General features: G+C 43.9%; 3 protein-coding genes across 4 annotated transcripts in view; 1 reads left to right on the forward strand and 2 right to left on the reverse strand.

The window, feature by feature from the left end:
- Positions 1-6,555, reverse strand: part of vsig10l2 (V-set and immunoglobulin domain containing 10 like 2) — a 9,036-nt gene extending 2,481 nt beyond the window's left edge. The window contains exons 1-8 of the mRNA XM_019873370.1: positions 6,076-6,555; positions 5,205-5,552; positions 3,776-4,051; positions 3,386-3,661; positions 1,945-2,214; positions 1,393-1,650; positions 1,020-1,310; positions 605-949 (exon numbers count right to left, since the gene is read on the reverse strand). Of these exons, the coding sequence (XP_019728929.1) occupies positions 605-949; positions 1,020-1,310; positions 1,393-1,650; positions 1,945-2,214; positions 3,386-3,661; positions 3,776-4,051; positions 5,205-5,552; positions 6,076-6,124 (2,113 nt within the window). The 5' untranslated portion in view covers positions 6,125-6,555. The remainder of the gene's footprint in view (positions 1-604; positions 950-1,019; positions 1,311-1,392; positions 1,651-1,944; positions 2,215-3,385; positions 3,662-3,775; positions 4,052-5,204; positions 5,553-6,075) is intronic.
- A 643-nt stretch (positions 6,556-7,198) lies between these two features.
- nectin1a (nectin cell adhesion molecule 1a) lies at positions 7,199-17,527 on the reverse strand. Of its 2 annotated transcripts, XM_019873455.1 has the most exons (11): positions 17,427-17,527; positions 17,176-17,324; positions 12,581-12,693; positions 10,619-10,877; positions 10,241-10,358; positions 9,937-10,118; positions 9,310-9,427; positions 9,075-9,226; positions 8,872-9,004; positions 8,626-8,689; positions 7,199-8,146 (listed from the first exon to the last, which is right to left on the reverse strand). In XM_019873455.1, the coding sequence occupies exons 2-11, from the start codon at positions 17,225-17,227 to the stop codon at positions 7,829-7,831; spliced, it is 1,509 nt and encodes a 502-aa protein (XP_019729014.1). In that variant the 5' UTR covers positions 17,228-17,324; positions 17,427-17,527; the 3' UTR covers positions 7,199-7,828. The 2 variants fall into 2 exon arrangements, with proteins under 2 accessions (XP_019729014.1, XP_019729013.1); XM_019873454.1 differs by lacking the exons at positions 12,581-12,693; positions 17,176-17,324; positions 17,427-17,527 and adding an exon at positions 11,208-11,558.
- Positions 17,528-18,270: 743 nt separating this feature from the next.
- Positions 18,271-20,024, forward strand: part of smpd1 (sphingomyelin phosphodiesterase 1) — a 4,094-nt gene continuing 2,340 nt past the window's right edge. The window contains exons 1-3 of the mRNA XM_019873211.1: positions 18,271-18,902; positions 19,334-19,654; positions 19,936-20,019. Of these exons, the coding sequence (XP_019728770.1) occupies positions 18,684-18,902; positions 19,334-19,654; positions 19,936-20,019 (624 nt within the window). The 5' untranslated portion in view covers positions 18,271-18,683. The remainder of the gene's footprint in view (positions 18,903-19,333; positions 19,655-19,935; positions 20,020-20,024) is intronic.

The following is a 20,024-nucleotide window of genomic DNA, read 5'->3' on the forward strand; positions in this document are numbered from 1 at the left end:
TTTAGGGATGAGTCTTTCACCTGAGTAAATAAAGAAAAAAGAACAGTGTTAAACCGTTACACCAGATTATATCCATCACAGTCTTATTAACAGCATCTACACTCAATTTAATACGATGTTATACATTTGGAACCGCTGCCAGTAGGTTTTCACTGGGGTTGTTGGTAAGATTGCCAGTCAGTTTGTCTGGGAAATAACATGGGGAAGGCGCCGTGGAAGAACCCATTAAAATTTGGTGTGGATCCAGAATGGTTATTTTCACCGTCAAACATTTCAACATGAAGGCCATTTTTGGTAATTTTCCCGTGATTTTTAAAAGAATCCTAAAACACATATAGACAGTTATCCAGGTCATAATAAGGCAACAGGATTTCTTGATTGGCATTAGGATTATGAGAGAGTCCTGGGGGAAATTCCAATTCTGTTAGTTTCATCACCTGTAGCTTTAACAATCAAGAAGTCATACAGTTGCCTTTGAATCATTTTCCCCACAAAAAAATATATCCCAGGTGGGTACGTCTAATTATGTTCTGTTGAGATTGTTCAGCCTGCCAGATGTTTGTGCGCTACTGTGTGCCAATCTAGAATTTTTTCTTGAATCTACCTGGCGTTTTTGTAGCGGAGGGGTGTCCCACGGTTCTGTGGTTAAAAGTTATGACCCGGAACTGGTAGTTTGCGGTGGGTGTCAGCCTGCCCACAGTGTGAATCCTGACATCGGGATCCTGGATGACGTTATGGTGCCAAACTGCAGCACCGATCCTTTCCTCCATTGAGTCATTGTTGCTTGCTCTCCTCCCCGGTCGCTCGTTCACCCCTCTGTGCTGCACGACGAATCCGGTCCAGCCTTGCTCGGCATCGCCCTCCATCTGCCACTCGAGCTCCACCTCGTTCCGCAGGCGGCCGATGTACATCACCCTGATCAGGGTGGCGTTGGGTGGCATGGGGTGCTCTGAGAATGAAAACAGTTAGAGCTGAACATTGCCGCTGTGTCTTGGAAATATTATTTGAAAGAATCTTACTCTTAACCACGAGTGTGATGTTGAGGTCGGCTCCTCCCACCGCGTTGCTTGAGGTGCACCTGTACTCGCCGCTATCCTGAGTCTCATCTGTGTCTCGCACGGTCAGGTTGGCCCATGTTGACGTCCGCAGTAACATGTACTTGGACGTGTCCCGGATGTCCGAACCGTGATTATTGAACCATGTTATATGACTGGTGGGAAGGTAGTTCGCCCTCAAGTTGCAAGACAGCTGCACGTCAGCCCCCTCAAACACCGACACGACCCTGCGCTGCGTGAGCAACACGGGGGCCTCTGTGAATAGACGGGAACAAGTTACACCTTTCCCATTTCCAGCACGTAGCATCGATGCAAATACTTGTCTCTGAGCACGGACCCAATGTGAGCCCGCAGGTCTTGGTTTGGCCCAGAAGTGGATGTTTTGCATGACATATGTAAGGTCTTCCACTGCGGGCAGTGCCATAGGGAATGTTCAGGATGTTGGAGTTCTCTTCTCTGGGTGTGCCGTGGCCATTGGGGCCCTCCCACCACACCAAAGCATTGGGTGCCCCTCCATCCCATGAGCAGGACAACATCAGATACTGCCTGTTGGTCGTCACGTAGGCTAAACACGCGGGTTCTGATGGGGGCAGATCTGGTGGAGAAAAGAAAAGCTGACTGAGTGACACGGTATCAGATAATTAGATGTGTGATAACGTCAGTGCCAGTGTCTAATGTGAGGTATAAAACACTTGCTGAAATTTATTTGAACTGAACAAAGTGAGTCAAAATTGGGGCTACCGCCGTCATGTGTCTAATGATCTGAGTGCGGGATGCTGTGTTGGGACTAGTTAATAAAGTATCGCTATGTTCCCACAAGCATCAGGTATCAAGACTGCAAAAGGAGAGTTTCAGAGAGGACAAACCATTGTTCAAAAGGTGCACTCACATGCCCATATGCTGCACTCCATTGATTGTTGAAGCGCAAGGTGGTAACCCGCGCATGTAAACAAGCTGCTGTTGCCAGCCAGGTCTTCGGACGGCAGCAAGATGTCACTGTTGTGCCCTCCTTCTGCATTATCTTCTCCTGCACGTCTCAAGTGTTCAGCCCAGTGAACAGAGGCGGAAGGGAAACCGCCAGTCCAGGAGCAGCGTAGTCTCAGGGAGGTGTGATTCATGGCTGGCTCCATGGAACAGGAAGGGGAGCCGTCTGGTGGATCTGTGGGGAGAAGAGGCGGCGTAACAAGGCAGTGAAGGATGCAGAACAACAGGGGAGAAGATAAAACTGGCAATTCCGGGTATACAGTGAACCCCCGTTCATCGCGGGACCCCCATAGGTGAAAATCCGAGATGTATAGACACCATAAAATTATTACAATAGCTAGATAGCTTTACCACCCCACATATTTAAAGATGTTGCAACACACTTTTCAGACACATGGTAAACATCTTAAACCACGCACGCCAGCAGATCAAGCATAAAATGTAGAGAAAATGCAGTTTCACCCGTTCACAAATCACAAATACAAATGAAAACACTCGCAAGGAGAATAGAGCGGACACGACGCTAAACTAAGAGCATGCTTTAACGGGCAACCAAACGCCCTGTAATGGCAGACGTCAACACGAGCGTGACTTTCTACCTAATTACACTTCATGATACCACTTTATTTCTCTTCTTTATATTTTATTTCATTAAAACATGGAACCCCAAAATATTTCTGGAAATTATCAATGGTGTTTCAATGAGGAAAACTGATGAACTACACCAGTAAATGAAGCAACGTACTTGGTCGTGGAATACATTCAACCCATAAATCAAGGTATCATTGTATTGTATACCCATTAAAAAAAACAAAAAAAAAACAACTGTAATGAACCACAGATTTCCACAATAACAGCAAGGATTTATGATCTAGACTAGACAAATAAACAAGTTCCCCGGCAGCGGGAGGTGATCTGCGATGTAGCGAGGGAACACTGTATCAGCTAAACAAAAATCAGGAGAATGGCAAGCGCTGGTCCTTACAGGTGACCATCGCCACTTGTCATTGTCACTTGTCATGGCTTGTGACATGACAGCAAGTACCTGCCAAAGCGTTCCGTCAAGTTCCCCGGAGGTCCAAACGGAAGAACCGGTCTGGAGGGCCTCTTTACGCATCCATGTGTGTGTGGTTTGTTTTTTGGGGAGTGGAAGTGTGCTGTGTTTTTGATTTGGAAGTGATAACTTTTCAAGGAAATTGTCCGATCAAGAAAGAAATCAGAACAGTTGCAATCGAGGAGAAGATCAGAAACGGTGAAGATTCAGCGTTCGTCTTGGACTGTAAATGACCACGAGCTCGCCAATCAAACAACGAAACTCTTGTCGGCGGAGCAAAGTTTCGACTCACAGTAGACAGTCAGGCTGATTGTTTTCTTGGATCGTGTGTTGAGGTAGGTGTTCTGCGCCAGGCAGGCGTAGTCGCCCGTGTGCATACGGAGGACCTTGGTGATGGTGAGCTGCGGCCCGGTGTACACCTGCGAGTTGTTGTACAACCACACGTACTGGCTGGGCGGGTTGGACTGAGCTCGACATTGCAGAGAGACGGTCTCTCTTTCCAAGGCCGAGTAACCTCTCTCGGTCACCGTGTAAGGCGTCACCTCGATATGGGGAATGTCCGGACCAACTGCGGAAGAAATTAGTTTATTATCATTATTTTTTTAAATCAGCGGACATATTCAAAGTGGCGTTTCTCACCAAAGTTGTTGGAATTGTTCCACAAAAAATGATCTGTACTCACAGATAATCTCCAGCCATATCCGATCAGAGCGCTCACTGTTGACGGCGTTGCTGGCAAGGCAGCGGTACCAGCCCGTGTGGTTACGGTTCACCTCCGTCACGTTGACCACATCGGTGCCGCCCTGCGCGAACACCGAGACATTTCCGTGATGGTTTTCTTGTTGCCACGCATACTGGATGGGGCCAGTTCCGTTGTCCAGATTGCATCGCAGCCATATCGTTGATCCTTCCACTGGCGAGCCATCGCTCAACAAGAGGTGTGGCTTTGTTACTGGAACTACAGATGGCAAAAGCATCCTTATTGTCTCTATTGGTGATCAAGTGTGAGCAGTACTACCACTCAATAAATGTTTGATCATTAGTTGTCTGTCAATTACTGTCACGTGGCGAGGTGGTGGTAGACCCCAAAAAGCAGGCAGGAGCAGGGTGAACTTGACAAATTGTGTTAAAATACTAAGGAAACTAAGTCAAGAACACACAAAGTCTGGAAAACAAAACGAATCCAAAGTAGCAAACAAAACCATGGCATAAGCAAAAAACAAATTGATAAACACCAAAACAACAGAAACCATGACAGCAACTAACATGACAGAAGCAAATAATGAACCGACACCGAGTGGTTGCGCCGGGAGTCCTTTTAAAGCCATAATTACCTAACGACCAGCAGGTGTGCAGCTGCAGGGAGAGCCCTACAGTGCCACCTGTTGGTCACAAACAGAATCATGACAATTACTAAATCACTGATCCATCTCTTTGGACCAAAATATGCCAAAGAGACCACGTACACATTTTAAAAATCTCACGGGGCATCCACGGAAATCACGGCGGGTCACGTTTGCCTATGTTGTCTCACGACCATTCCGTTTTGTACACGTTTGTAATGTTCGATAAATGGATTTTCTATTAACTAGAAGGATGTATCCAATTGCTTGGCTCTATTTACAGTACTATTAGTTAGCCATGTGCTCACTGCTACCCCACCGGGTTGCCTATGATTAGTAATACTTTCAACAAATTAACATATTTCTCTCGGACGGGAGAGTCTAACAAACAACTTGTGAGCTCGTCTGTCAGTCTTTAGCGGTTTTCCTATTTAAATAATAGCCACGTTAAGCACTGTGTCTTATTAAGAGCCATTTTTCCACACTTTGACTCTTGTTGGATGAGGTAGCCAAGATATTAAAAATGGTGCAGTTTTTCCAATTGCTGTGACGGGACATTGTAAATTACTGTGTGTGGTCAACAGCAATTGGCCTTACCTCGAACTGTGAGGTGCACGTATTGTGTCTTATTAAGAGCCATTTTTTACACTTTGACTCTTTTATGAAGCTGGATGAGGTAGCCAAGATATTAAAAATGATGCAGTTTTTCCTATTACTGTGACGGGACATTGTAAATTACTCTGTGTGGTCAACGGCAATTGGCCTTACCTCGAACTGTGAGGTGCACGTAGTAGTAGTAGACAACGGGCAAGTTCTCTATGTCATAGAAGGCCTGGCATGTGTAGAGGCCCTGAGCAACCACGGGAAGCTTGTCGATGCTGACGTCGGCACTTTTCAAGATGACCGTCACCTGCCCGAGCGTGTGGGCCAGTTTCTGGATCTTGGGACCGTGGCCCAAGTCGTACACCACCGCCTTGATGGCTTCAGTGCCGGGTTTGGTGAAGCTCCATATGTACATGTCAGGTAAGGTGGACCCACACTCCAGGATCACGGCTTTGCCCACTACACCGTACACACTGGTATCCCGGTACACCACCTCCCCATTGATGGGCTGCGCTGGGAGAAGAGAAGACACACACATGCATGCAAACGTGTGCAAGAAAGAGAGGCAGTGGTGTTGTTTATCGCCAGTGTTCAGTTACAGGATTCATTGCATTCGACGTTTACGGGAGTCATTGCATTTACGACTACAAAGTATTTGCTACATAGTCACAAAGCAGAACATTCATCACAATTTTATTTGCAGTGTATATATTTTGTGTCTATCCTTTCTGCATTTTGTGGGTCATAATGGTGGTACTTGGAGAGTCATTGATTCTTGGAGGTGGTAACAAACGAAGTTTGAGAGCCACAGCCTTAAAGGATTTAAAATAAAAACACCTTAATATGCTTTTGTCCTTTTTTCCGTGACAGATATTTGAGTTAAAATGGTGCAGCAAAACATGTAGACGGACAATATAACTATATTTACTGGCATATATATTTTTAAACCCTGTGATAAGCAACTAATATTACTGCAGATTAAAATGATAAGGAAACACCGTTGAAATCCTATGATACAGATATTCTTCATACTTACAATTCGCAGAGTAAAGCAGAAAAAGCAGCCCTACCAGTTGGGCCAGCATGGTATCATCATGATCTTCAGTCCAGCAACATTTTTTTTTCCCACAAAACAGATAAGAATTATCTAAAGGTCAGGCAAAATGAATTCCTCTTCTTCCCTCGCTCTCATCTAGAAGTTTCCAGAAGAACCCAGTTGCAGGCGTTGTTGACTTTGGAGTAGCCTGAGAGTAGGGAGGGATGAAGTCAACTGATTTGGGCTCAATTATTCATGCGTTTTTCCTTTCTCTCCATTCTTCTGTCTTTCTCCTGTTGGGTTAGAATGACACTGGTGATACTTTGTGCTCATCCATTATACAAGGCAGGTCCACATACACCTGTATTTTACGGTAATGGCAAGCAGGGACGCAACATGAACATTCCACCACATAATACTCACAGCAGTTTTTATCTTGGCTCCAATCTGCTGCGGAGGATGCACACAATGGGGATTAGAGGGGATTTATATGTTTGATTTCCTTTTGCTCATTTTGTTTCGGGACGCACGATTTATGCGAGGACCTAAACAATTAAATGATAATCTGCCGAATGAGACCACTTGCCCCCACCTTTAATCTCCTTTGGTGGAATTGTACATATACATTTTGGATTTTCATTTGGGAGGTCGTTGGGGGCACCGCAGAGCAGTATAACAACTGATGGGATTTGGATTCGGCTTTCGTAAGCAGTCACGACTGTTCTTTTCTTCCCATATTTAAGCATTTAAAAGCTAATTTTGGGGTAATATCTAATCCTGCCGGGAAGAATTATCCTTAAAGATTATTGGGAGTCGAAGGAGAACAAGAGAGGAGTGGGAGGGGGCTACTAAGTGGAAGCCTTAGCAGGTAAGGTGAGATGTCTCTCTCAGATGAATATAGGCCACTGATCAGTATCAGACACTTGGCAATGACCACATCCATTGTCACGAGGCTCAAGTTAAAACTAAATAAATGCACTCACTGGCTAAAAGTGGTGAAGGGGAGTAGTGTTCTAGAAAATGGACAGGTGGATAATTCCTGCCATTAGCAATCAAATATTTTGGGTCCACACATTCATGCTTAAAGTTTTTGCGAAAAGCGACAACACCAGTGGCACGAGGCTCTTGCTTATTTTTTTAATTGAAATACTAAAAAAATTCAGAGTTCATCCAACAACCGGTGTCAATGAATACTAAAACACATAAACGCACATTTTTTTCTATAAATGTCAAAAAAAAAAGAGATAAATCTCCGTCAATAAAAATGTCTTGTCAAAATACAAACACAATGAACCGGGACGTCAAAGGTGAGGTATGCTGGGATTCAGCGTTGGAAACGATCAGCGATTACAGTGCAGGATGAAGACAGTGATTATTCAACATAAATTATGAAATATAACTTTTTGTACGATTCATTTTTTTTTTTTTATTCTTTTCTTACAAAAAGATAGCGTGGTAGAGGGTAGTTTAGCCACATTAAAAGATTCCGTTAGCAATTAAAATTTGTCATGGACAGCTATAAAACAGGTAATTTGGCTGGGAGAATATTCCCTTTCATGAAAATTGGGACATGGGGACACAAGGGGAGTAGATGTGTGTAGAAGCGGACCCAAAAACAGTAGTCCGAAAGCTGCATTACTCCCCCCAAGTGTTGCTGACAGTCCAAAAACAAACTGCCAAGTAGTCCAAGTAGAGTTTTCTTGGAAAAAGTTTGTGTTGTTCTGTTTCAGATCACCGTGGCCACCCCGTCGGTTCACACGTACTGCTCTTTGGGGAACGTGTACGCCCCCACCCCCGGGGGAGGAGAGGACAGGCCTGGTACTGAGGGATACTTAAAGATGGCGGAGGAGTGCGAGGGTGGAGAGAAGGTGTTCTTGGATGAGCTGGTGCTGCTGCTGCTGCCCGTGGTCGTAGTGGCTTGTGGAGAGTGGTAGGGGTGTTGGGGCAGGAAGGACACGGCGGGGTTAATGGGCGGGGAGTAGGGCTCCGGGTAGTCCTCCTTGTTACAGGCTAGTCTGTAGCTCACGTAGTCCGCTGTGTTCGGAAGCTCCTCGTAGAAACGCCCCGAATGCTGTGGACAGGTGAGGAGAGCAGTCATTTGGAACTTTGGAGCAGCGATGGATGAAAACGGAATTATTGCGCTTGATTGACCATTAAACCGCTTGAAGCGAGCACGCCTCGCCTCTTACTTGGAAAAAAAACTACGCCAGTGTGTTGTACTAACTTCAAATGTGTTTAAGGTTGTGGGAGGGGTAAAATTATATGTGGAAAAAGTATGTGAGTATTGCCTCCAAGGCAACGAAAGGGGGTTCATTGTGTTTGCTTTGTGTGTGTTATGACAACTTTGTATTGTGAAATACAACATAAATCACTGCTCTAAATAGCAGATCTAGTTTTCGAAAGTCTGTATTCATATACTCTACATTTATCCTAAAACAGAACTAAATTTATACCTCCACCTCATTGTCTATAAATGCAGACTATTGATGATTGGATGTATTAATCATGTGCAATTGTATCTAATGTGGTGACCAATGAGCCGACGTATACCTGAATATCTTCCGCGGCTCTTTTGCGTATCGGCTGGGACAGTTTCCTCGATGGAGAGTCATCTCTGAGCAAAAAGAAAGACAGTAAACAGTATAAAGAGTGTATTCAACAACATCGAGTCATTTTTGTTTAAAAAAAACAAAAACGTGTTAGTTTTTGTAGTTTTTGATGAATAAATCTAGATTTAAAAAACACTGAGGAGTCACACGTTGATCAGTCCGTCACGAAAATCTTGACAGTACATACGAGGTATCATCCTTCCTGCTTCTGATCTTGAGCACCAGCACTGTGATGGTGATTCCCATCAGCACGCCCGCCGCCAACAATAACGCCACCACGCTGATGACATCACCCGTCGCTATCTGCGGGAGTGGCTTGTCTGAAAAGAAGACGCACATCAATCGAGATCAACTCTGGCTCTTGAGACCTAACGTAAAGTGGTCTCTTACCAATAACGCTGACTTCCACGAAGCCCGATCTGGTCCCGATGCTGTTGGTGGCATCGCACACGTAAGTACCCTGCAGATCGTATGTAACCGGCCCTTTAAAGATGAGGATGTTGTCTCTTATCTCAGCACTGCTCGGCATGGAGCCGTTTATCCTAAAGAAAACACAGTGAGAAACTCAGCAAGAGAAAAAAAAAAAAGATTATTCTTTTTTTTTTTTTAAATCCTCTTCACTCACAGTTTCCACTGGTACAGGGAAACGGCCGGGTTGGCGTCGGCTTGGCAGCTCAGCTGCACGTTCTCTCTGTTCAGGTACCAGTTTCCATCGTAGCCGTCCACCAGAACATCGGGTTCATCTGCAGTGCACACATGAACAAGAACGATCCATTTATTTTTGCATCATTATGACTATGACACGAAAGGAGCCCGGAGGAACGAAATCAAGGCGATTGACACTGAACCTGCACATTTTTGCGGTTCCCTTATTCGCAAATGTCTGTTTGGAACGGATTACTTTAGCGGCATCTTGGTGTCAATTAACTACGTTGAGTGAGTTGAGAAGTTTCATTCAAACAAAAATAGCATTTTGCTACCCTCTCGTGAAATCTTGGTGTCAATAAACAATGTGGAAGTGAGATGAGGAGTTTCATTGAGACAAAATAGTGCTTTGCCACCATCTTGGTGCCAACGGACTATGTTGAAGCAAGTTGAGATTTGTTTGTTTTACTGGTGTGCCAGTTCCACTTTAAAAATGATACACCATCATATTTTGTGTTAATTGTTTTGTGGGACCCTAATTTGAGAACCGTTGCAGTACACAAACTATAAAAAAAAAAACCACATTTTTGGGAAGAGGATGACTTACACTGAATGTCGAGGGTAACACTATCGGTGAACAACTCGTCGTTGTAGGAGGTGACACAAGTGAGCGTCTCTTTGTGCGTTTCCCTGCTCGGCACCAGAATGTAGTCGCTCTGAATTGTGAAGGTGCCATCTGAGTTTCTGTATTCGCGGGTGGTCACTTCACCAGGTACCCTCGTCTCCCACCTGTTCACAGGAGAAGCATTTTAACATCTAAAGAGATTAAATTTAAAAAAAAATATATGATACAATTCAGGTTTAAAAAAATCATGCACGTTGAATTTGAAAGTCTTAAAATGAACACGCACCTGATGACACCAGGTGGTTTTCCATTGGCAGAGATGCATGTCGCCACTGGCGTCTTCAGGTTGGATGCGCGAGCCACCAGCGTGGGTGTGGACAGACTCATCTGAGTGGTTGGGCGAACTAAACAATGATTGGATGAAATTTATTGCCTATACATGGAACTCCACACAGAAAACAGATTGTAATTTGGGCTGAGAGACAACAATTAAGGAATGACTGTTAATTTTTAAAAAAGAACAATCGAGACGAATATTCATTGATAGATTCATTCTAACAACACACTTTATCATTATATTGAATCTCATTAAATAAAAATGTTGTAATACGCATGCCAGGCCAGTAGTTGGCGACACTGCTTTGTACATGCAGGCGGTTCTCACCATATACAGTCAGGTTGACCTTGTTCTCCCTATTGCCAGCAGGGAAGGTGGTGTATTCACAGATGTAAGTGGCTTCGTCGGCCAGACGCAGCGAGGAGAAGGTGATGGTGGTGTCTTCAAGGGTCGGAGTTCGACGCCTCACCGCCGCGTTCTTGAATGTGACGCGGTCCTTGTAGGGCGGGGCCACGGACACTCCGAGGGACGGGTTGGCGATAGCCATGTTCTGCTTCGTGCCGTTCACCAGTTTCTGCCATGTCACCTGTGAAGGTACAGAATGGAGATGTGACACACTGCGTTGGGCTTTTCAAATTACGTCCTAAAAAAAAAAACAATCCCCAAGTTGAACCATTTGCAGTTCAACGTGAATTAAATCATCTTTATTGGGTATTTTTTGGTACACTGTGACAGTATCCAATAATGGGAACTTTATGATAAAAACAGCAGCATGTGATGTTTTTGTAATCAAACAATCCTGAATCGTGACCGTCTATCGTCTGTCCTTTGAAATTTTAGATGATTACATCTAATATCAACTAAAGTGTTTATTCGGGGCCCCTTTGTGAGCTGAGCTGCCTAAGTGGGCAAGTACCTGTGAGATTTTGACAGGCGGCGAGCTGTTGATGAAGCGACAGCGAAGATCTACCTTGGAACCCAGGTACCCTGATTTCCCATCATCCATTTCTACAGTTTGGCCATTCCCTCCTGTAACACAAAAAAGAAACAGACATTTTCAACCATGGTGTCAAGGAACTAACTAAATGGCAGCAATATTCCAGACAATGCGTGGTCAGCAGCGGACTGATAGGTCAAAGGTTATGGATTACAGTAAGGTATAAATAAGTGCGATTTGTGAAGGACTGTCCCCACTACCTGACTGATCCTCTGGAACAAATCCACTCCAGAGCCTCCCCCACTTCACCCAGTGTACTTCACTCACGTGTTTTCTGGCGCTGCATGGCCAGACAGAGTGAGTGAGCAAGTGTGTGAGTGGTCTTACTTTTAAGCAGCTAGCCTGCTGATTGATTCATAATGCAACCTGGCAGAGCGCAAGGATGGCACACTGAACAAACGATGCTTCAAACAACGGCTGCTCCCATTTTCACACACGCACGTCACATCATATCAAGTTGTTTATGTCTTGTCGTCATCCTATCATAAGTACCAGACGTCCCACATATGATGATTTACCGTACAGTATGTGTGTACAAGACATTTTACACAAACTGATAAATGAGTTTATTTAGTATAACAGCCACATATTGTAGTTCAGCATGCAAGTTCAATATTTCCATTACTGTATATTAATGGCGGCTTATTGATGTGTACATGACGTTTTTGCTCTCATTTCTGACACGGTTAAGCCTTAAACAAACACCCCAGCCAGAAATCGCAGACATACTTTAAGCTCTGCACTCTTGTTAAACCGCATTACTATTAGACAAGTGTTTAAATATTTGTATTCATGTTTCGGAGAAAGGGGCTATGGTGATTCAGTGACCACAACAAGATATGCACAGTCTAATCGTGGTTTCCTTATTTAGCAACACCAGTCCGCCCGAATAATGGAAACAGCTCTCGTGCAGTGAAATAATCTATGTACCATATTTTTGACTTAATACCACATTGACTGTCAATCAACAACAGTCAATTAGCATCTTTGTAAAGACAAAACGGATTACTTTGTGCATAGATGTACCAAATACAATCCCCAAGTTGAACCATTTGCAGTTCAACGTGAATTAAATCATCTTTATTGGGTATTTTTTGGTACACTGTGACAGTATCCAATAATGGGAACTTTATTATAAAAACAGCAGCATGTGATGTTTTTGTAATCAAACAATCCTGAATCGTGACCGTCTATCGTCTGTCCTTTGAAATTTTAGATGATTACATCTAATATCAACTAAAGTGTTTATTCGGGGCCCCTTTGTGAGCTGAGCTGCCTAAGTGGGCAAGTACCTGTGAGATTTTGACAGGCGGCGAGCTGTTGATGAAGCGACAGCGAAGATCTACCTTGGAACCCAGGTACCCTGATTTCCCATCATCCATTTCTACAGTTTGGCCATTCCCTCCTGTAACACAAAAAAGAAACAGACATTTTCAACCATGGTGTCAAGGAACTAACTAAATGGCAGCAATATTCCAGACAATGCGTGGTCAGCAGCGGACTGATAGGTCAAAGGTTATGGATTACAGTAAGGTATAAATAAGTGCGATTTGTGAAGGACTGTCCCCACTACCTGACTGATCCTCTGGAACAAATCCACTCCAGAGCCTCCCCCACTTCACCCAGTGTACTTCACTCACGTGTTTTCTGGCGCTGCATGGCCAGACAGAGTGAGTGAGCAAGTGTGTGAGTGGTCTTACTTTTAAGCAGCTAGCCTGCTGATTGATTCATAATGCAACCTGGCAGAGCGCAAGGATGGCACACTGAACAAACGATGCTTCAAACAACGGCTGCGCCCATTTTCACACACGCACGTCACATCATATCAAGTTGTTTATGTCTTGTCGTCATCCTATCATAAGTACCAGACGTCCCACATATGATGATTTACCGTACAGTATGTGTGTACAAGACATTTTACACAAACTGATAAATGAGTTTATTTAGTATAACAGCCACATATTGTAGTTCAGCATGCAAGTTCAATATTTCCATTACTGTATATTAATGGCGGCTTATTGATGTGTACATGACGTTTTTGCTCTCATTTCTGACACGGTTAAGCCTTAAACAAACACCCCAGCCAGAAATCGCAGACATACTTTAAGCTCTGCACTCTTGTTAAACCGCATTACTATTAGACAAGTGTTTAAATATTTGTATTCATGTTTCGGAGAAAGGGGCTATGGTGATTCAGTGACCACAACAAGATATGCACAGTCTAATCGTGGTTTCCTTATTTAGCAACACCAGTCCGCCCGAATAATGGAAACAGCTCTCGTGCAGTGAAATAATCTATGTACCATATTTTTGACTTAATACCACATTGACTGTCAATCAACAACAGTCAATTAGCATCTTTGTAAAGACAAAACGGATTACTTTGTGCATAGATGTACCAAATATTGTGGTTTAAATTGCGATATGCTTGAATGGCCTCTTGTACCTACATTGAAAACCTACATGTGCATACTGTAGGTAATAATGCATTTAGTATACAAGGTTGTCAGGGAATTCACCCGAACATCTTGAACTTTGAATGAAAAGACTCGACTCAGCTCAGGATCAGATTGTCTTTTGCTGGTCAGCAAAGGGGGCAAGTTCCTCAAAGGCAGCACAAGTCGTGCTGCCTCTCAATCAAAACCCCACCTTCGCACCCCCGCTGACCACTTTTTATTCACAGGATATGTAAAATACAAGTAACCTATCAGAAAAACATTCCTCCTTATTTGCATGTTGCGCATCCGAGCCCAGCCCACCGATATGCCCCTCAGTGGACACCGGTGCAAACAATGGATACCTTGTTAATTCAATGGGTAGATTTCGCATGAATTGAGACACTGTAACAAACTGAAGGACATCTTGTCATGCTGCCCTCCCGAAGTTGAACCTTCTTGTCTATATTATCAGTTAATGAGGCCTTGGCTTCATTCAGCTGAAGTTGGCCCTTTTTTCTGTGTGCTCCATTGTGTACAAGTTGTGACAACATAGCGTTCGAGGTCCATCAAGCGTATGCTGAAATGAAACTTTGAAACATGATAATATTCAATTTGTCTTTCTCCATCAAAGGTATATGTCACATTTTCAAGCAAATATTAATCTCAGTCCAACCTCAGCCATGGATGCTTTCTCACACTAATAACGTGAATTGTGTGACAGCATGCCTTCTTCCTATTGTCAACTGGACCGAGATAAAGCGGTTTGTGGGTGGAGATTATTCATATTAAAATGCATCACCACATATACATTCTGAAAATTCCCGAGTAAACTGTGTGGTGCTGATTAGAGGCTTTAGATGAAGCGCAGTGAGTCCTATCTTGGTACTCTCAAACACACACAAACATTCAAGCACACACGCACCCGACGTCACGATTTTTCATGTTCCGGCTCTCCAACCAGGTCTATTCATTCATTCTTCTATTGTTTAAGAGGATGGGAAATGACCTCATGAGCCAGAATGACCTAAAAACAGCAGCAGCATGGGAACCGGGCACAACAATGCCCATGTTGTTTTACACGTGCAACACACATGGAACGAGTCCTATTAAACGAGTCCAATTATTTACATGAGCTGTTGCATTAAAAAAAAAAAAAATCAGTCTTATAAAGTGTCAATGCATTGTTTCTGTCGAAAGACAAGGGAGGAGTGTAAGGTCTCATTCTGCTCATGGAGAAAGATGAGTTGCACAGCTATCCAGTGGCCTTCAACCAGTCCTCATCAGCTCTACTTCAAGGCCAGTTGTTGATAAAAAACAAACTCCTTGTAAACATAAAAGATTCTTCAAGAATACACCGTGGGGGTGGGGGGGGGGGGGTAGTGTTTAAAATGTCACCGGGGTGGGTAGATTTTTATATCCACTGTACATGTCAGAAGTAGTATGGGGGCATGACATTGGAACAATCGAATTGTGACATCATTGCTGGTCTTTACTAGCATGTCTTTGTTGGTGGGGAAACAAAAAGTGAATGGGCGGTTACAAAAGTAGAATGTTTGAAAGTGACTTTTTCCAAATACATTACCAGCTCTGAAAAAGGAGAAGACGAGAGAGAAAAGAGAGAGTGAGGCCAGATTAACTCTTTAATCTCTGTGCCATCAAATCTGTGATTGATCGCGGATTAACACGCTGTGCTTGTGTGGAATTTACTGGTGAGGAACCTGACGCATAATGAATACTGTCTTCCACAGAATGACGCACAAATGCATGCTGACACACATAGCAAACTAAAACCTACTTTCAGTTTATGACATTGACCGCCACCATATCATGTGATTTCCCCACTCCAGTTCTTATCTCTAAAAGCAACTGATTGCACTGCAGCAGCAGCATATAGAGCAAGAATGAAACACATTTGTGACAACCACTCTGCCAAATTACATCCCTTGCATGATCCCATTTTAACTGATTGAAATACAGGCCCCCCCCCCCAAATCACAACATACAATTTAATCTGTTATTGTTTGGGAGTGCCTGTGTGCATGTTTGCATGTAATCTGTGTGGCGGCGTGGAGTGTGCACTTGGCCTGCGTTCAGGGAGGCCAGCTCACAGGATTAGCATGACTCTTGTTGCTGTTTGGGGACATGAATTTAGAGAAATAGAGGAGATGAGGAGACATGATGAGTGCAAAATGTCAGAGGAGGATGTTGGGGCTGGGGGGGGGTAAGAAGATGGCTCACTCATCAATCATAAAAATGGGTCTGCAAGGCAACATAATGGGGTGAGGAAGAGGACAAGAAGAGCTGGTTGTCCTGGATTATTTTCGTCTGGGTGATCCAAACTGTGGATTATGACGAAATTTAAGTTAGTTTGTCAGTCCCCAGAGGCAAATGACTGCAAAACAGAAAGTGGAGGGAACGAGCACGAGTGGTCATCAAGCAGGTGAAGACGTTTGCGGTCTGGGATTTGGCAGCGATTTTGTAGTCTCACCCTCCGTGTGCATCTCTAATCCCTGTCCTTCAACACACGGCACACACGCACACACACGCACACACACACACATGCATGCACAAACACAGAGGGGAATGTACACATGTAAACGCACGAGCAAATTACTGCTCAGCTGGCATGGAGAGGGCATTATGGGCGACTCTGAGTGAAAAAAAGCAATCAGAGCAGATGTCACAACAGCTCAACACATCCGTACACAGCCACTATTGTCGTTACATAAACAGCCCCACCGCCTCTACCCTACTTTTTGGGGGATCCTGCCACAGGTCTCGTCCCTCCATTCAGTAAAATGCATGAGAATAATGTTCTTCAACCACATATTAGTGTAACCTGATTCATCATCAGGTGCGCTAACAGGAAGGCCAGAGGCAAGATTTGAGTTTTTTCTGCATATAAAATGTGGCTGTGAACAGCCCAATGTGATTGACTGCTATTTTAGATACAAATAATAATACGAATGAAAAAAATAGTAAAATCTAAGTAAAATGAACTCTCAGGTGGCCACAAAGCAATCTGACCGAACGTTTAGTGAGTGCTTTTGAGGCAATGCCATGACATCATTGCTCTTACAGTCTTTGCATACATCAATGTGTTTGGCGCTGGGCTACCAGGAGAACATTGTAAAAAGGAAGAAAACACATATTGATGGTTATGGTAAATGGGATATTACAGTATACCGCTTTTCGACCTCGGGTACTCAAAACGCTTTACACCGTTATGAAAAATGAGTTTCTCACACCTCCAGAGTTTACCCACAATCTGCCTATTAAACGGTTACTGAGTATCAACACACATCTACACTGACATGTACACGTACCATTAGATTAGGAACACATATGCAAAGGAGATTCAATAGATAGATAGATCACAAATATGGGACAAAACTAACTCTAGTTGTAAAAGCTACTATTGGAAGTTAAAATGAGATGAAAAGTCTTACCTGACAAGACGTAAGTAGTTATCAAGAATATCCAAAGTGTCGTATGTTCCATGCCCAAACCACCTTTGCCAGTTTCCCTCCTTGGTTCCGATCCAAGTATGTACTTGTGGTCTGCCTCAGCGGCGACTTTTTCTGCTTCTGCCGCTCCAGTCGAGTCTCTCTTCCACGCAACGCTGAAGATGGAAAAAATAATTTGTCAAACTCGCACCATGAGATTCCCTTTTTCTCCCGCTCGTGTGATTTGTCCGTGAACCGGAGGCGCAGCAGTCGGCTCGGCTCGGCGGGGATAAAGCAGCTTAACGCGTGGACAGATTATTTCCCAGATAGCCTTCCCCCTCGTCCCCACCGACAACTATCTGTCACGGCCCAGGGGGGCCGGCAGGACACTGTGCAATCAACCATGCCCTCCACCCCTCAAAACAAACCAAAAAAAAGTTAGACAGGGATGCTTCTAATGAACTCCAGCCCATTCACGGTTCTCTATTCACGAATTCACCATTTATTCTGTAAACCCAATTTTCAGGGATCCAATTAAAAAACTCACGATTTTCAGTTCTTACCATATTTTTGCTTCGCAAACAAATGTGTAACGCCCTCTAGATGCCACGGGATGATGCCAAAGCCCAGTCAGACACAGATACCGAGACTGATCATTTCTCATATCCGTTTTTTCCAGTCAAAATAATTGTACACTTACACTCAAATCGCGTGACAAATATACTGCCATTGTTATGCTATTTTTTCTGCTTTACGATACCTAGTTTACAGTTCAGCTATGGAATCGTCCCAAAAATATTTTTAGACCATTCCTTAACTTTCCCTTCCCTTTTTGGAAAGTTGTGCACGTATTCAATTCATAATGAGTGTTCAAAGTCAGTTTGAAGATAAATATCTTGTCTTTGAACTGTATTCAGGACAGGGCTGGACGAGATTTGAAAAACTCTCTGTAAGGCTTTTAATTGCCTCTTGTCCAAATAAAACAAAATGAGGATTTTATATCTTGGCTCAAAGCTATGGGAACACATCTCGATTGTGTGTTTGTTGTGCTAAGCTAAGGTCTTTGAACGCGATACATATGTCGTCAAGACGACGAGTATTAAAGAATTGATATCATTTGTCATACGCGCAGTGGTTTCAAAGCAATGTCACTCACGTGTGAGTCACATGACCAATCAGCTGACTGACTTCCTTTAAGAGGAGTCTGTCGGCGGACGCTCGGCTGAGCCGCAGCCACCAGCGGATGACGGCAAGAATTTCACAACTTTTTTTTTTTTTTGTTGCTGCTGTTTTTCTTGTTGCAAGCCTCGCAAGGGTTCAGACGACGACGAAGCTCCCGTATGTCCGCACTATCTTCAGTTACCTGCTAAAAGTTTGCTAGCTCGTCATTTCTCCACTTGGCTCTTTTTCACCACTACAATCATGAAGATGTTTCCTCTTCACCCCTAAGCGACTCTCTGTGTTTTTGTTTGGTCAACGCCGGGACGTTGGAAGGCTTGCACGAGAACAATATGACACAGTTGCTTTTGCCGCAGTTCCGCTTCGGACTGCTGACCTGCGCGCTGTTTTTCGTGTTTCCTTTGACTGCCTCGTGTCACCCGACTCTGATCTCGGGTCAGCCGCAGCTTGTCGTCGAGCGTCTCCGCTTGCCAATGTTGAAATTTAACTGGACCAACATCTCGTGCCGCGTGTGTCAAGTCCTCTTCACCCTCCTGGATGTGGCGCTCTTGGTAAGGCTTGACTGCAGATACTCAAATACTTAGTCTACTCGAGTAGATTTTTCATGTATCTGTACTTTATTTTAGTATTGATTTTTCTGTTTACTTTTGCTCCCAAACCGAGATTTGAACACAAAGTTCACAGACAACATGGCACTTTTTTACGCAATTGTGCTAGAGTATAGATTCTCGAGCATAGATTATAGACTCGAACATGTGAGTACTTTTGCAACCAATCTTTTAAAAGACAGTGAAACAAGGAAGCGACATGCAAGGGCACACTATGCATTTTTTTCAAAGCAGTGATTCCCAACCAGTGTGAGATCAAATGATATGCCGTTAAATTCATCAAATGTCAATATTTCAATATTTAGTTGACATTTAGTAGATTTGAAACGTCCAGTCCTTGTGTTGGATTTAGTGACTTATTATTTTTCTTCCAGAGTGACATAAACGAAGAGCGAGTGGCCTACGCCGTGGGCGAGGCCTGCATCCGCCTCCACCTGGCCGACGAGCAGGTGTGTCGTAACATCACTGAGCTTTTTCGGGAAGACTTCATCCGGGCCTTACAGGAGTCCCTGCTGTGGCCGTCGGAGGCGTGCGGCCTGCTACTGGGCCCCCCTTGCGGCAAATTTGACATCTACGAGTCGTGGAACATAACCTTGCCCAAGGACCCCAAACCTCCCGTTACACCGCCCGTGCCGCCTAAACCCGGCTCGCCACAGAGCAGGGTTCTGTTTCTCACAGACATCCACTGGGACAAAGTAAGCCTGCATCATTTGCATCAAGTCGTCATCCAGTCCACTGAGAATTTTCATTATCAACAGTCCTGTTATATTTGTTGGATTAAATTAGCTGTTATTTCTAAAATGGGTTACTTGAAATGTCGATATCTTTTTTTTTTGTGTGTGTGTGTATATAATAGATATGGTTAAAATATGTATTTTATTTAATGAAATGGCGCCCTTGTTCATGTTGAAAGAATCACTCGTGAGACTCAATTATTTGTAAATAAGCAATTGTCTTATCTTTTTTTAAATGACAGGAGTACGCTACCGGCAGCGCCGCGGACTGCAAGGAGCCCCTGTGCTGCCGTAATGACTCCGATTTCCCCCAATGGCGGGGCACGGCGGG

Source organism: Hippocampus comes, unplaced genomic scaffold, assembly GCF_001891065.2.
Source record: "Hippocampus comes isolate QL1 unplaced genomic scaffold, H_comes_QL1_v1.1 scaffold59, whole genome shotgun sequence".
NCBI lineage: Eukaryota > Metazoa > Chordata > Actinopteri > Syngnathiformes > Syngnathidae > Hippocampus > Hippocampus comes.